Here is a 14930-nt window from a genome sequence, read left to right as displayed (position 1 = left end):
ATGTGCATTCAGGCAGAAGGCACAGATTCCTGATATAGAAAAAAAAGAAGAATAAAAACCTTGCTGCCTGAGCCTCGCAGTTATTTTTCAGAATTACATTTTCCATTTCAGTCCTGCAGTGTACACTGCTTAGGGCAGGCAGGATGTCTCTGTGGTTTAAACACTGTGCTGAAGCTCAGGAAATTTTGCTTATTTCTGATTCTGCCATAGGCGTTGTACTTGTTGGCAAGAAACTTTAAGCTGGATTGAAAGCTTTTTGAAAGTCGATGCAAAGATCCCCATAGGCTTTGTAGTAACTGCAAGAGTTTCTGAATTCATTGTGTGCCACAGTTCTCCACCTCTGATGTGACACTAACATTCCCCCCCTCCCATTCTGGCCTCTGAAAAGTAAGACCAGTTTATCTGGTCTCTCCGCTCCTCCTCGGGCTGTGAGCTGCTCCTGGCGGAGAGTGCCAGTGGTGGTGTATTTGCACAGAATTATTCAGGGGAACGACAGAGAGGGCTAGCTGCACGCCAGCACTGCCACGGGGCGGGGGGAATGCTGATTTTGATTCTGCTCTGCATTTGTGATAGAGAGCTTTTATATAGCATCATTTCAAAATACATGCTATGTAAATACTGCATCTGCTGAACTCACCCCAGCCAATGATGCAAAACTTCAGTATGTATCGCCGTATATAGGTGTTGAACACTTTCACTAGAGCAATGTACATATGAACAGCTTCTAGTCCCATCCATGTAAAGGTGGCCAGAAGAAAAAAGTGCAAAAGTGCAGCTACAGCTATGCAGAGGCCATCTATGTCAAATGATGCAATCCAACCGTCAAGCAAGAAGATCAGGTTAAGAAAGAGCAGGGCTGTGCTCAAATTCATCAGGATTTTGGATGGATAATCTCTTCGCAACTTCCTAATGAGAGAAATACAGGTGCATATGATTAATTGGCTTCAATCACCCAAGCCACTTACAGCAGCTGGGTTTACCAGTTTACAAAGTAAATAAAAGCACAGGGATCTCCTCTGTGGCAATAAGGCATAGTGATGTGTACTTCTGTGTGATATCACTGAAGGCTTCTGTTGTATGTGGTGGGGGAAAGCCAGCACTTCTTTGGGCCCTTAATTAACTGTGACAATATTTTAGCAACTGATTTATTATTAAAAACCTTTCAAATTAAATATAATACAATGTGGTTTGTACTTTAAATGAAAATTGAAGAAAATGAAAAGAAAACTTCTAAAACACAGCTGGCCAGAAGCTCATCTCTGATCATTTTATATGTTAATCTTTGCTTAATTTTTGGAATATATTGTCCAGTGCTTGCTGTTGTTTTCTGTTTTGTTTTGTTTTTTTTTTTTGGGGGTGGTGTTGGTGTTGGTTTTTTCAGTTGGATCTTAGGAAGACTGAAGATGAAGTCAATTTTCTTTTTTAACTGATACACATTGAAATGTATGAACTGAGGGGAAAGCCAACAACTTCTTCCATCTTGGACCAGAACATTATACCATAGTTAATGCAACAGAAATGCAATCATTAGAGATACTTAGGACTCAAAAACCCCCTTTCCCCTGCCCACCATCCCCCAGCAAACGATCCTTCTCTAGCAGCTGCTCCGTCCTGTCCTGTTACAGGCAGAATGCTTCCTTTGTGTTGATATGACTTCATTTTCTCTTTTCACTGCTCACAGAACTTCAAAACTTTGGCATTCCCTTGAGTCACATTTACATTTCAGTAGGATTGCTGTTGAAATTGTTGTAACACTTCATGATTTATCTTCATTTTATTTCTCTTCCCACTTCTTTCTGAAGGGCTCTAGAATGTAATTGTTCTAGTTGGAAATTCCTCTTTTTGTACTTAGGACTTGTTAAGCTCACACAGCTTAACAGGTTTTTTTTGTTTTTACAAAAAGCCTGGTTGCGGATTTAAAAATAATACATACCTGTTCGGAATCTAGAGGATACTGTACTTCCAAAAAAGAAAATTTTGAGACACATTAGCCTTTTTGCCCAGCCTGAGCAGCAAAACACATTGGAAACAGGAGGAAAGAGTCTGAACTTACGTCCCCTTGAAAAAAATTTCCACTTACAACATTGTGACCATGATTTTGCAGGTTTTTTTTTAAAACCTAGATTTCCCTTGCTGGACAAATAAACCACACCAACCATCTAACTAATTTATTTTATTCATCAAATGTTTTTCACAGAACTAATACTTACTCAAATGCAATATATGTCAGAAGAGTTGCAGCTGAAAATATAGCAGATATCCCACAGCCTATGTAAGTGATAAAGGTGAGGACCTTGGTATTCTGTGGGTCTATTTGTGTAACAGTTCTCTGAAGGTCCTACGTGAGAGAGGAGGCAGAGGCATCAGTTATAGCAAACAGCTTTTCCATGAGCACAACACTATTTCTTGGTAATCAGTCAGGTAAAACTCAAAAGCACTTTGGCAAGACCACTCTAACCCTGACATTAGGGTTCATGTTTACTGACTGTACTTACTCTATAGTCGTTACACCTCTCACTTCCTTCCCATAGCTCTTGAAAACATTGTAGTATAACTGCTGGGGTCAGCAGATAGACAGAGCCTGATACTGATCCTTATAATTCAGTACCAGGCATTCAAATGTTCTTCTCTGGAAAAATCTTCCCTTTTCAAACTTTTTAGTTCCGTTGCTTATAGACAACTCTCTTTAAGAAGATGTAAGATTTAAGAAAATGTAATTTAAAAGTGTTCATACTGAAATGTGCACCATTCTGGGCAGTTTCTAACATCACTTCTTGCTATTAAAAGTTCGTAAGAGTCAATGTAGCTAATCACCTACGGGTGAAACCAAGGGCAAGATATTGCTTTTTGGTTTTATGATCTGTTTTGACATGCAAACTACAGTTATAAATAGAATTGGTCAGAAAAATAGTGACAAAGACAACATTTCAAAAAAAACTGGAAATGAAACAGGAACATTCTGAGGATTTTTTTTCCAGTTTTCTGTCCAACTGTAATTGCCACATAGTACCGTCTGAGAATAAATGCCAGTGTTATTTCCTTTTTTAAGGACAAGAAAAAATGAGAATATTTGGATCTATATCACTGTGGAGTAAATGTGCACAAATACTAACATATAATGGTGTCCTTTCTACAGTCAGCGTAACTGTTGTGCCTAGCAAAACTATCTAGCAAAAAGAAACCAATAAAATGCTACAAAACTTGCCATTCTTCACAGGAAAAGGAAGGAGCTGTATGCATTTTTTTACACCTTGTCCCAACCTTGTATGACAGTTTATATATATAAGGAGAGTGTTATTTGAAAATAATGTAACAGCTAAATTAAAGTCAGAAAAGACTATTCAAATGGAAAAGCAATTAAAAGGGTCAAAACTGTGTAAAAATCTATTGGAACATAGCCCAAATTCAAAGAACTTCTGCCTTATTTCCTACTGCCACAAAAGCGTTTGGGGAAGAGAAGGGACTCATTGAATATATCCTAAAGAAAGCCCTTTTTTCCTCTCTTCGAGGACAAAAAGTGAAACAAGACCACAATTTAGCTTGCAAAAAGACAAAAAGCTTGTGGCTTTTTCATATCTACATCTGAGCATGACGTGAAGAGAGCAGCCTTATTAAGAAGGCTCTAGAAGGCCAAAGCTGAACAAGTCAGTGCACGCGGCTCCCTTGTGCGGTCAAGTCCTATGTGTCACTGCAACAAGTTAAATCAAACCCCATATACTTCCACAGCATTGCTGTGATCAGGAGCAAACATCTTTTCTTCAGGTATGTTTTAGAGGACTAAGAATGTTAATTTCAGATGGAAAGAAATGTTTCAGCTCATTACTGAGCGTAAAAAATCACCAAATGTTAAGAAAAGATAGCAGTATTCCATCTTTTTCGTGTTGGGATTTTTTTCTCTTGAAAACACTTCACACGTGCAAATTGCTGGAGGCACCTGAATGTTAGAGGAATTATGCTACTGAGGCTGAAGTGCTCTATATGGTTCCCTCTTTCATCTCCCTGATAGGCTATGCTCTACCTATCTCAGCCACCCAGACTGGACGCTTTGCTTAAGGCTCTGATAGAGTACGAGTTACATGTTTTGTACCAGCCCTCAGCAGGCGGACTTTTTCCAAGAGAAGGCCTGTACTGCAAGGCATCCCCGAAGCCATTTATAAGAAAACAGCAAATATGGGCTTACACATTTCACGAAAGAAGGTATTGCTTTATACTTTTTGACATAAGATAAAGACAAGTCTTGTCAGATTTGCAACCTAAATTTGTAAGGGGCAATTTAGCCCCTTGAACCTCAGGATGAAAGGGAATTATTGTGCTCTCTTGACTTTTCATCCTCATTAGCAGTTTTACTGACTGTAGGACATTTTTCTTTCCCTGACTGTTCTCCCTGACAATATGAGTCTCTTTTTCTTTTGTTCTGAAAACAGCACCTCAACTTTTTCTCCTACTTTTTTTTTCTGCAAACAACTTCCCACTTTCCTGATCTTGAAATTTCAAATCTACCTAGACTTGTTTCTCATTCACTTCCCTCTTGTTACACCCTCCTGTCTCAGCTGCAGGTCATTTTTGTCAGATTACATTGTTAAAGGAAACGACAGGGACCCCCTGCACCTTAGGACTTATTAAGATCAATTTTTTCTGTTTCGCTAGTGGAAGTGTTAATGCTGGGCCTTGGTTTTACAGTCCCTGACTTTCTTTTTTACCCAGCCATGTCCTGGCTTTGAAGCTTGATGTTATAATATGCTATTTGTATTTTGGTATTGCTCAGAAGTCTCAAGCCCAGGTCTTTTCTGGCACAGTATTTTCAAAATTTAGCATACTCTTACGGGCACGTTTTACTTTTTATTTTATAATATTTAGCCACTTGTAAAGAACATAACAATAAAAAAATACACTTTTGTTACTAACTTTCTTCATTATCTCATTCCTGAATCCTTATCACTAGCTTTTTGTTATGTAAAGATAACTTTATGACAAAAGGGGGAAAATGATGTATTATTATCAAAAATCATGTGCAAAAGGAATAACCCAAGTAACAAAAATGAGAGTTGTCTTGACCCAAGACAAAAACTGCACTGCAGTTCCTAGCAAAGATAACTCGGTGAACAGTGAGTTTGCCTACCATTAGGACCCCAAAGTGCGTGAGGTGGTTGCATAGGCAAACGGTCTCGTTTTCATTGGACTCTGCATCCACTTGGCAGCCCTCAGGGTTCCAGCCACCATTGCCACCTGTGGAAATGAAACAGGAGAAACTGTACTTTCCAACAAACTCATGTCACCCTCTCTTTTAACAGATTTCTCCCTTCACCTTGTGCAAATGCAAAAGTGCTTCCTCGAATTGAATGAGTGAACATTAAAAACAATCAGGAATGAAGCAAGTGTCAGATTTCCTAGTTTCTGCAGAGAATCACACCAGATGAGTGTCCCAGTAATGGACTACTGAGCAGAAGCAATAGATGGAGATCTACAATAAAGGCAGGGAGCTTTTTAGTTAACAAGGGATGAATAAGACCTACTATGTGGATCACACATTAAGACACACCTTAGTTTTACCAACAATAAGATGGTTATAGAACTCCCTTTTACCACACTGATGTGATGTCTGCACCTGCCTCCCTCCTACTCATATATCCCCAGGCACGTGAAAGCATTTATGGCCCAGGAGCAGAGGGTCCTGCCCCTCCTCTCTGCAGCGCGTAATGCAGAAAGTCAGAGTGGATAATCCCAATTATCCTTTGTGGCCTTAAGAAAAAACATGAAGTAAACTACCCCTACTTGCCCCACCTGAAAAGGCCATTCTGAAAAATAAGTAGAAAGATTTTATTTTAAAAAAATAAATGTGAACAAGTAAAATTTGCATTTCTGATTACTTCTCCTTTCAGTTTTTCCTGCTAAAATATGAACTAATTTTGTGAAATAGTTCATATTCTCTGAACTCTTAAAGACATTTTTGCACAACTCCAGGCAAAATCCAGCAAATTATCTGACTGGCCCTGTATCTTTACCTCAGATTCAAGACAGAATCTTTCAAATGACTGTGAAGATATTTCAAAACCACTTAAAACTCTCCCCTACTCGAGCAGTCACTGAGAATAGTTTCCTCCCTGTGTGTTTCTCCTTTGATGTGCTTCTTAAGTTTAGCCTCTTAACAACGTTCTTTTTTTTTTGCTCTTTTTCATCCTTCTGCATTCCTCTCAGTTCGTCTGTCTGAATTTCCTGCTTTCAGCTACAGCTTTGGATGGTAAATTTTATTTCTTGCAAGACTCTGTACTAAACCCCTCCACCTCAAATCCTACTGCTAAGGACAGTTATTTCTTTGCTCTGTCTCTGTTTCATGGTAAGGAGGAGTAACATCTCAGTAGTGATCTCTAAAATAGAAGGATCTGGAAAGTCATCCCAGAGAATGGCTTTGTCTGTGCAAAGGATGAAGAGCTTGAGTTTAACACCACACACGGGTTAGGCAGTAGCAATGAAGAGTGAGCTAAAATGATGCCTTGTTAATGTGTGTCTCCAGATGGGACCTCATCGTGCAAACTGTCATCTATTTACAAGGTGCATGTTGAGTCTCTGTCTAAATGAAGTTTGTGCAATGTAGTTCCAAACCTCCCGTGGAAGAAAAAACAGCTTAAGATTTGCAACAGACACAATCTCACAATTAAATAACCCGATATTTTAAAAATGGCCAGTTAAAAGTCTGGCTAAGAACCATTCTTGTGTCTGATTAGAATTACTATTTAATTTGCACATGCAGACAGACCAGTGAAAAACTGCTATCAGATACAGAAAAGTAGAGAAACTTTATTTACAAATTTAAAATGTTAACCAAATTTACATACAAAACTTTTAGTAAGAATATTTAACATCTGCTGTTACAAGTGACCTTACTAACTAGAAATGATACAGTCTAAAGATTTCACCTAATTCTGCAAGGACTGGTTAAGAAGCAAGAAGAGCCAAGACTGTGACCAATTTTAAAACTTAGACACCTTTATTCTTTTGGACATGAGGAAAAATTTCGTTACTGAAAGAGCGGTCAGGCCTTGGAACAGGCTGCCCAGGGAAGTGGTAGGGTCACCATCCCTGGAAGTATTTAAAAGACGTGTAGATGAGGCGCTTAGGGACATGGTTTAGTGGGTATGGTGGTGTTGGGTTGACGGTTGGACTCGATGATCTTAGAGGTCTTTTCCAACCTTAATGATTCTATCATTCTATGATTCCCCTCATAAAAGAAATGACAGTATTTTTAAACTTACCATTTTTATTCATATCCCAGAAGACACAGGTAGGCTTAGGATCTTCCTAAGAACACATTAAAAGTAGACCTTTTATACCTCTTCAGACATAAATCTCATCAACATATATATTTACAACAGATTTTTACTATATATCTTTTCACTTAATAAGCAGAAGAATAAATATTATTTGGATTGTTGAAATTTTGTCTAGTGCCAAATTAGTACTTACTCTACTAGAAAGACAGATCTACCCAGATTATAAAATCTAGAGCACTGTTCCTCTACACTGTTCTTTTTCCACATCCTCAAAATAATGAAGTTTTATTGTCTCACTAAAGTTATCCGTGACTATGATGACTTTACAGAGTCTAAAGTGGAGGTTGTTTTGTATCATAATCATTATAATGAAATGTAAGGTAAAGTTAATTGAATTGTGAAAATTATGAACCAGGTTCTCATTACATAAACAATTTACTTAGGTATTGCATTTTAACATCTTTCTTAACTTCTCTAGTGCTATTGTCCCTTTTGGAGTAGCTACTACTGACAACATGTCTGAGAACAGTGTCAAGCTCACACGTTTTTTAACTGAAACAGTATGTGCCAAAAGGTTGCATTTGGTCTGTATTTCCCTAAATGAATTGTAGTCATCTTTTAACAACATGGTTCTGTCCATTCTTCCTTTGCTGAAAACCACATAACAACAAAATAACTTGGGGAACTATTAACAAAGCAATTCATGTTTGATCAAAGAATTTAAGTCATTCTAAAGTTCCAGTGTAATAAATCGTGTCCCTGGTCACTGGTCACGAACGTGGTCATGAACAGAGGTTTTGCCTACAGTTATTGGCACAGAAATCGCCTCTGAGTGGCAGAATCAATAGTCTTTCAGATAAATGTTAGATCACGAACGGAGTAGGAATGTGTGAGGATGGGAGAGGCTATTTGTTTTTACTTTTTGCTTACTTGCTTTTGTTCTAGAGTTTTTATTTCCTTTTGAGTTTATGTTCTTACCCAAAATCCATCCAAATCAATCAGGCTATATGCTCAGCCTTTACTACATATAATCTGCATTCCTGTTCCTCCGAACAATGACTTGTCTTACCTGAATTTTGGTATGCTTAATTGTAACCTTCACATAATCCTGAAGATCCTGAATGGTTATGTTTCCAATACTGCATGCCACCACAAAACTGGTCAAATTGGCAGGATTTTCTGCATCCTTTGAAAGATTCAGAAAAATATAATAAATGCTTACACAGCAGATAACATAAAAGCCAGAGTACACAGTTTCATTTTTGCAGCATGCCAGAATAAATAAGTTGTCAGCATTTCTACACTTTTGATCATGCAATATAAGAACATTATGTTTATAAAATCAAATTATGGGTTTGCCTCATGGAAGTTTCCCTATTTTCCTTATAGTCATAAACATATATAGGCACAGTTATAGAGAGAGGTTAGAAGGCATAAATTCCCCTTTTAATCATTATGTCTGATGCCAACAAAATTATAACTCAAACAATGTAGCAGATAACAACTCATGATATGATTAGCTCATTTCCCTAAACAAGAATGGACCAGCTTTCTTATCTTATTGTCAACACTATCCTTTCTAGTAGATGCAAAGTTTTTGGAGAATAACCTGTTTTTTGTGTATAGTTGCTAAATCATCCTCCATCATACCATGAATGACTAAGTAGTAAACAAATTCAAAGCAATGTTACATACGGTAGGAAATACTATTTTCTGCAAGGTATTATTTGATGGGAATTTAAATAGAAGACTGCTGTTATCACTGAGCAATGCCATTTCTAACCTGCAGTCAAAAAGTACCAGGTTGAGAATTTTCCAAAAGAGAAGTTTTCCTTGGAAACTGATGATTTATTAAAATGGAATTGCTTTGGAAATACTATTTTCTTTTGATGAGCTTCCACTGAAACCTGCATAGTTACATGCCTAGTTGGCCTTATGGGAAGCTGCGAAGCTTGGTCACTGCCTGTGGCAGATGTTAGGCCAGATGAATTCTATTGCCACCCACTTTCCCTCCAAAAATCTGGGCTGCCAAACTCCTGAACCCCGCTGATTCTTTCAGTCTAGGGGTTTTGTTAGCCTGACAAGATGTCAGGTATCAGCTCAGCACTGGGCTCATGAGATCCCACCACTCATGAGAGACAGAATAGCTTCAGTTATTAAGCGCACATTACCATGAGAAGAATATTTCATTTCTTAAGAATCATATCCAAGATTTTTCAAACACAGTATTCCAGATTATACTGGAGCTTTGTGACATAACTTCCTAAAAACTTAAAAATTGCAGAGGAATGAAAACGCAATTTTCTAGACAGTTCAAGAGCATTCAAACAAGAGAAAATCTCTTGGCTACCACCTAAATTTCAACATCTGACAAAGTCTATGAAAGCCTTTGGACAGATTTCTAGGGGTTTCAGTGGATTCTGTCTCTAGCAGATAACAAAAACTAGAAATAAATATCAGATGGTTTGTTTAGGGAAGGCAATTTAATACATTCTTACTTGTCCTTATAAAAGAATAGAAATAATGTGTGCATTAAAGTAAAATACAGGTAACTGCTTATTTAGCTATAAGGCTGTGCTCAGCGAAAGTTAGGGGTAAGCTTTTAGCCAATAAAATATACAGAGGTACAAAGTAAAGCAATGCTGAGGCTAGCATCAATGACAGAAATCTGGTCTAGACAGTCATTACAATTCACATATTTATCATATTTGTTCATTATTTTCATGGCCTCAGAACTCATGAGGATGATCCTTACAACCTAACTTTAGACATGTGAAAAGAAGATGTCTAGAACTGAAGCAGCCATTCTAGGGTTTCTTTACATAGTCAATGAAAGGAAACTGGAACATCCAGGGCATAATCCGTCTTACCTATACATCTAGGTCGAATATGGGTTGCCTAAAAATAAGTGTCCATTTTAGAGGCTTTAAGGTATCCTGCCAGCCTCCAGCTGTTACTGCAGAAGATCTCACATCTCTTACAGGTTCATTGTCACATCCGTCAGCCAGTAGTAGTACCTTTGTACCTTGGGGTGTCTCAAATTGCACTACACTCCTTTGTCTGGGGAACGGACGCCTACTCCTGCACTACGATGAGAAGTGTCACACCTCAATGGTGTCCATTCTTTTCCATCGACTGGCTTTGAAGGCAACTTATGGACAATGGTTCAGGCATAGGTATGTATGTTGAACACACCTGCCTTTGGTGAAATGAATCCCACCCTGAATAGCTTACATCAATTTTTAATATAGTCTTCTAAGTAATATAACCATCAGACTTTAATGAATGACAAGATAAAACTTACTAGTATTCTCTCAGTTGCAATAAAAAAAGAAACTCCAGTCCTTAAAGTACGATGTTTCACTGTTATGTTGAATGCTTATAAGAAATACAGCTAATAGCATTGGGATTTTTTTAATTGCAGTTGGAATAAATATATTTATGAAATACTTCTATACTAATGGATAAAGTTATTGGGTTTGAGATGGCATGTGGATCAATTTATTTTTAGGCTTTATTTTTAGCCCCCCCTTTTTTTTTTAGACTTACTTTATTTTTAGACTTACTAAAATGTGAGTTTTATACATTTTTAATTAATTGTGTTGAACATGTCACCCATGAACAGTTTGAAAAACACACAAAAAAATGGAAGGAATTTTAGTTGCAAATTTAGATGCAAATTTTCCTGTTTTTTGCTTTTCAATGACTTATTAAGTATCCCTTAGAAACACATTCTAGCACCATTAAAGGACACATTCTGACTTTATATGATTTCATGCCATTATGACAAGCCTACATCTGTATTCTTCTGGTTTCTTTATTAAATATATCCGTCCTATTTTTCTCAAAAGCAGGCTTGAAATGAACACTATTTTAAATAGTTAAAGATACTTCAGGGTGTATTTCAGAAGGCAACTGAGGGTCATGGGTATTTTCTTGCCTAGATTATCTGAAGAATCTGGATACACTGCCAATAAAAACGATAATATAGGGACAATACAATACTACAGAGTTCTGCGGATGCACAAGAGCCAAAGGTCACTTGAAATACTAATGGGAAAACAAACTCAAGTCTTCTGAGGCTCAGTCTACCGTTCACTATGAAACAATGTTTCCTTCTTAATTAACTCATTATTTTTCAAACTAGGTATGGTTTTGGTTGTTTTTTCCAAGCTATGAACTCTTCCTAATTTTTTTGGCATCTACCATGCAGGAACTATTTATAATTACCGCGTGATGGGACCCAAAGGAGAAAAAATCAAATCTACCTGAGTCCCTTTAATTTTCAGGTACAAGTATATTATCCTTATTCCATATTAAAATACGGTGTGCTTATGAGAACACATATATGAAAAGAAGAATAGTATGTATAGAAACAAATGTTCTCTGACTGATGACCATCAGCCCAGAGTTTCCAACTGAATATAAGTAGTCAGCTGGATATGAGTGCCAACCAATTCTTTTAAGGAAAAGAGAAAGAAAGAGTATTTGCCAGTGTTATAGGCCAAATTCCCTTCTGATAGAAAAGAACCTGGCTCCACTGAACATCAAGGACCTACATTAATGCATTTTAACAGAAGTTATGCCCTTTAAGAGGCCTTGTTACTTTACTGTGATTATAAGCAGCTGGGATCCAGTTTTCCATAGATTACCCTGAGAAAAAGTTTATCTCACATGAGACAGGAATTTGCAGTCAAATCACTGACTTTAGTTCAACTTGGGCACTTCGGCTATTTTGTCACTCTGAACATAACACTGTCTCTAGCGCCTACATCTACCTTCTTGTTCCTTTAATTCATGAGATGCTGTGAAATGATTACACTACAGGAAACTTTTAGCAGCTGTCTTTGACTCATCCTAACTGAAATGACTTAAAACACATTAAAGTTTACCTGAAAAAGACCATTTTTATTGAAGAAAGTAAATTGAGCTCTGGATATAACTTCAAATTCATCTTGACTTAAATTCTTCAGTAAACTTGGTGGCAGAACAACAGAAGCGAAGGCATTTGTCTGATCTTTGTCAAAATCTATCTGTTAAATGAATAGAAGAATATGTTCAAACAAAACCCAAACCATCCATTGTCCACAACCGGGTTCACACCCTTACACAAATATATCTAAACCTGCGACTAGAACCAATCAAGATTAGTATGACCTGTACCTATGTAAGAGTTGATGCAATAAATAAATTAAAAAACGGCTTAGGAGGTTTTCCCACCCTTCCAGCATGAGATCAGCCTTCTGCTACAGGAAGGTATTAGACCAAACAAACAAACAAACAAACTCCTCCACTGCTATAATGTTGATTTGGAAATAATGAGATGGCAATAATGGCAGTCATAATAGTTTTCAGTAACCTTCAAGATACTTTTCTTCATACCAAACAATGTTGAAAACTGAAAAACGTGCTCTGAATCCTTCTTTCTTGAGTTGTATTATTTGGCTTGATTTGCACACTTGAATTAATTCTCTTATGAGCTTTTCTAGTTTCTCTGTTACAGAAGGGAGATTTAAAAATAATGATTAGTGTCACCTCTCTGTATTTATCGTGCTATGTCGCACAAAAAAAGACACTTTCTGACATCAGTATAAGCTTAATCTATACTGGCAACGTGTCAGACAGCTGAAAGCCCTCTATGGCACAGGAATGTAACAAGCGAGCAAGAAATAGATGAGGATGCAAACTCGCATTTCGTTAGCTACCAGGCAGCAATTCTATGACTGCACGCTCTCCCACCATGGCATACTCAAGGTGTGCCACCCTACCCATCAAAGGAAGCAGAGCACGCCATCTCACGGTGGCTCTATAGTAAAAGTGTTCAAGAATTTTACTGCGAGATAAGGAAACTGACACTCCTGACCGCTCCAGAGGCAACTTGGTCATGTATTTATGCCTCTCATGATCAGTCGTACGATCCTAAAAGCACCATTAGGTAACAGAAAGTTAAAAGCCATAGGCTACTGATAGATTATTTAACTTGTGGATTTTCACTGATTTACTGTGAATAACAGGCACCCTTGGAAGTTAGTAAAAGTGGTTCATAGATATCTCCTGACAGGGCTACACGCAGTTGAATAAAAGGTTTTCAAAGGATAATTCTGCCACATTGAACAGAAAGTGTGTGTGTGATAAAGATGTCCCATTAGGTATTGTCTGCAAATAGAGTGGAAGAGGCTTCTATAAAGAAGTATGGCTATATTACAGGAACAATTTAATAATATGAATCACCAAAAGCTAACTTAGTCAAAGGTTTGGCAAGAAACATAAAGACACAGGGGACTGAAATAGAATCTTTCCAAATTGCCATGGATACATTTACTTGATATCTACTTTAAGAAAAAAATATGAAATAAAATCTGGAAACATTCTGACATACAGCTTGAAGAGTTTAATGCTCCCTGATGAGCCTGGGATAGATCATCACATCACTGGTGAAAAACCCGGGCCTTCACAAGGGAATCTCCCTCCAGCAGGGATAGCAAGTATCTTTCCTGATAGGCATGGAAAATATAAACGGTGACCACAGCTGCTGCAGACTTTTCTGGTAGGAAGGATGCTAAGAATTCTCAATCAGCTGTTGGAAATGTAAAAGTCTGAGAAAAAACTCATGTTCCAATAGGAACATTATAAATAATTTGATGGAGTTTGGATTTTATGATTATTTAGACAGTGCTGTACTAAATGATTCCAGGGCAAGAAAATTCCTGGATGTCCTCAGGCCACAGATGGTAATTCTTATTATACATGTGAACATCCCAAACCTGACTTCAGAAATTTTCCTTTCCTCTTTCCATAAATACAGGATGAAATCTGGAGAAGAAACATTTCTTTGATAACAATCAAAGAACAATCAGCTACTGAGCTTCATTAATAAGAGAGCTAAACAAAAGTAGATTCACAATCATAAAAAATTTCTAATAAAATTGATTCAAAGAAATTTTAGCCAAAACGCCTGTGAATATAAATATGTGAAAAGTCAATTACATTAAATCCATTTGTATCTATTTAAACCAGCATTGGAGTTTTGATCCAAAGTCTATATACATAGCATGTAAAAAGCCTGCTGCCTATTATATTACTACCACTTTTTATAGCACTGTCTTCATTACCGTTTTTGATTTTTACAGTACATAGTACTTTATAAAATGATCAGACATTTATTATGATTGTTGTCTTGCCAATTTGCAGTGGGAATTAATTTTGTTCCATAAGATGCTTATACTGTAGTGATACTTCAATCATTTTCATAATGCCATGTTTTGTTTGGATTCAGATTTGGTTCTTCTGGGCCAAACAATAGTAGGTTTTTTTATTTTTCTGTTTAACCTTTTCTGTGTGTTTCTCCAAGTAAGGCTCACTGTATTTGAACGGTTAGACTCCTAGGAAACTGAGATTACATTACCTCTGTCATAGACTTCTTATATAACTGTGAAAAAAAAATACATTGCACTACATTTTTAAAAGCATTTAGGTGCCATAAGATGCAGACAGGCACATAGTGAAATTCAAAAAGTCTAGGCACCTCATTGCTACTGATTTCAATAGAACCTTTGGGATATCCCAATAGGTGCTCATGTACATCTCAAAAGCTATTTCATAGCTTTTAGATGTCTGAGCTTTTCTATTTGTGAAAAAGGAAGAAAAAATGTTTTTGAGGTG

At 37.2% G+C, this 14930-nt stretch overlaps 1 protein-coding gene across 1 annotated transcript in view; it reads right to left on the bottom strand.

The window, feature by feature from the left end:
* Positions 1-14930, bottom strand: part of GPR126 (G protein-coupled receptor 126) — a gene marked incomplete at its 5' end in the record, with an annotated part of 45972 nt that overhangs the window by 14295 nt on the left and 16747 nt on the right. The window contains 6 exons of the mRNA XM_009573279.1: positions 638-906; positions 2211-2338; positions 5120-5226; positions 7251-7296; positions 8338-8454; positions 12161-12301. Of these exons, the coding sequence (XP_009571574.1) occupies positions 638-906; positions 2211-2338; positions 5120-5226; positions 7251-7296; positions 8338-8454; positions 12161-12301 (808 nt within the window). The remainder of the gene's footprint in view (positions 1-637; positions 907-2210; positions 2339-5119; positions 5227-7250; positions 7297-8337; positions 8455-12160; positions 12302-14930) is intronic.

This window comes from Fulmarus glacialis, unplaced genomic scaffold, assembly GCF_000690835.1.
Source record: "Fulmarus glacialis isolate BGI_N327 unplaced genomic scaffold, ASM69083v1 scaffold1302, whole genome shotgun sequence".
Taxonomy (NCBI): domain Eukaryota; kingdom Metazoa; phylum Chordata; class Aves; order Procellariiformes; family Procellariidae; genus Fulmarus; species Fulmarus glacialis.
The sequence above is the reverse complement of the archived record's forward strand: the minus strand, read 5'-3'. Positions and strand labels throughout refer to the sequence as shown.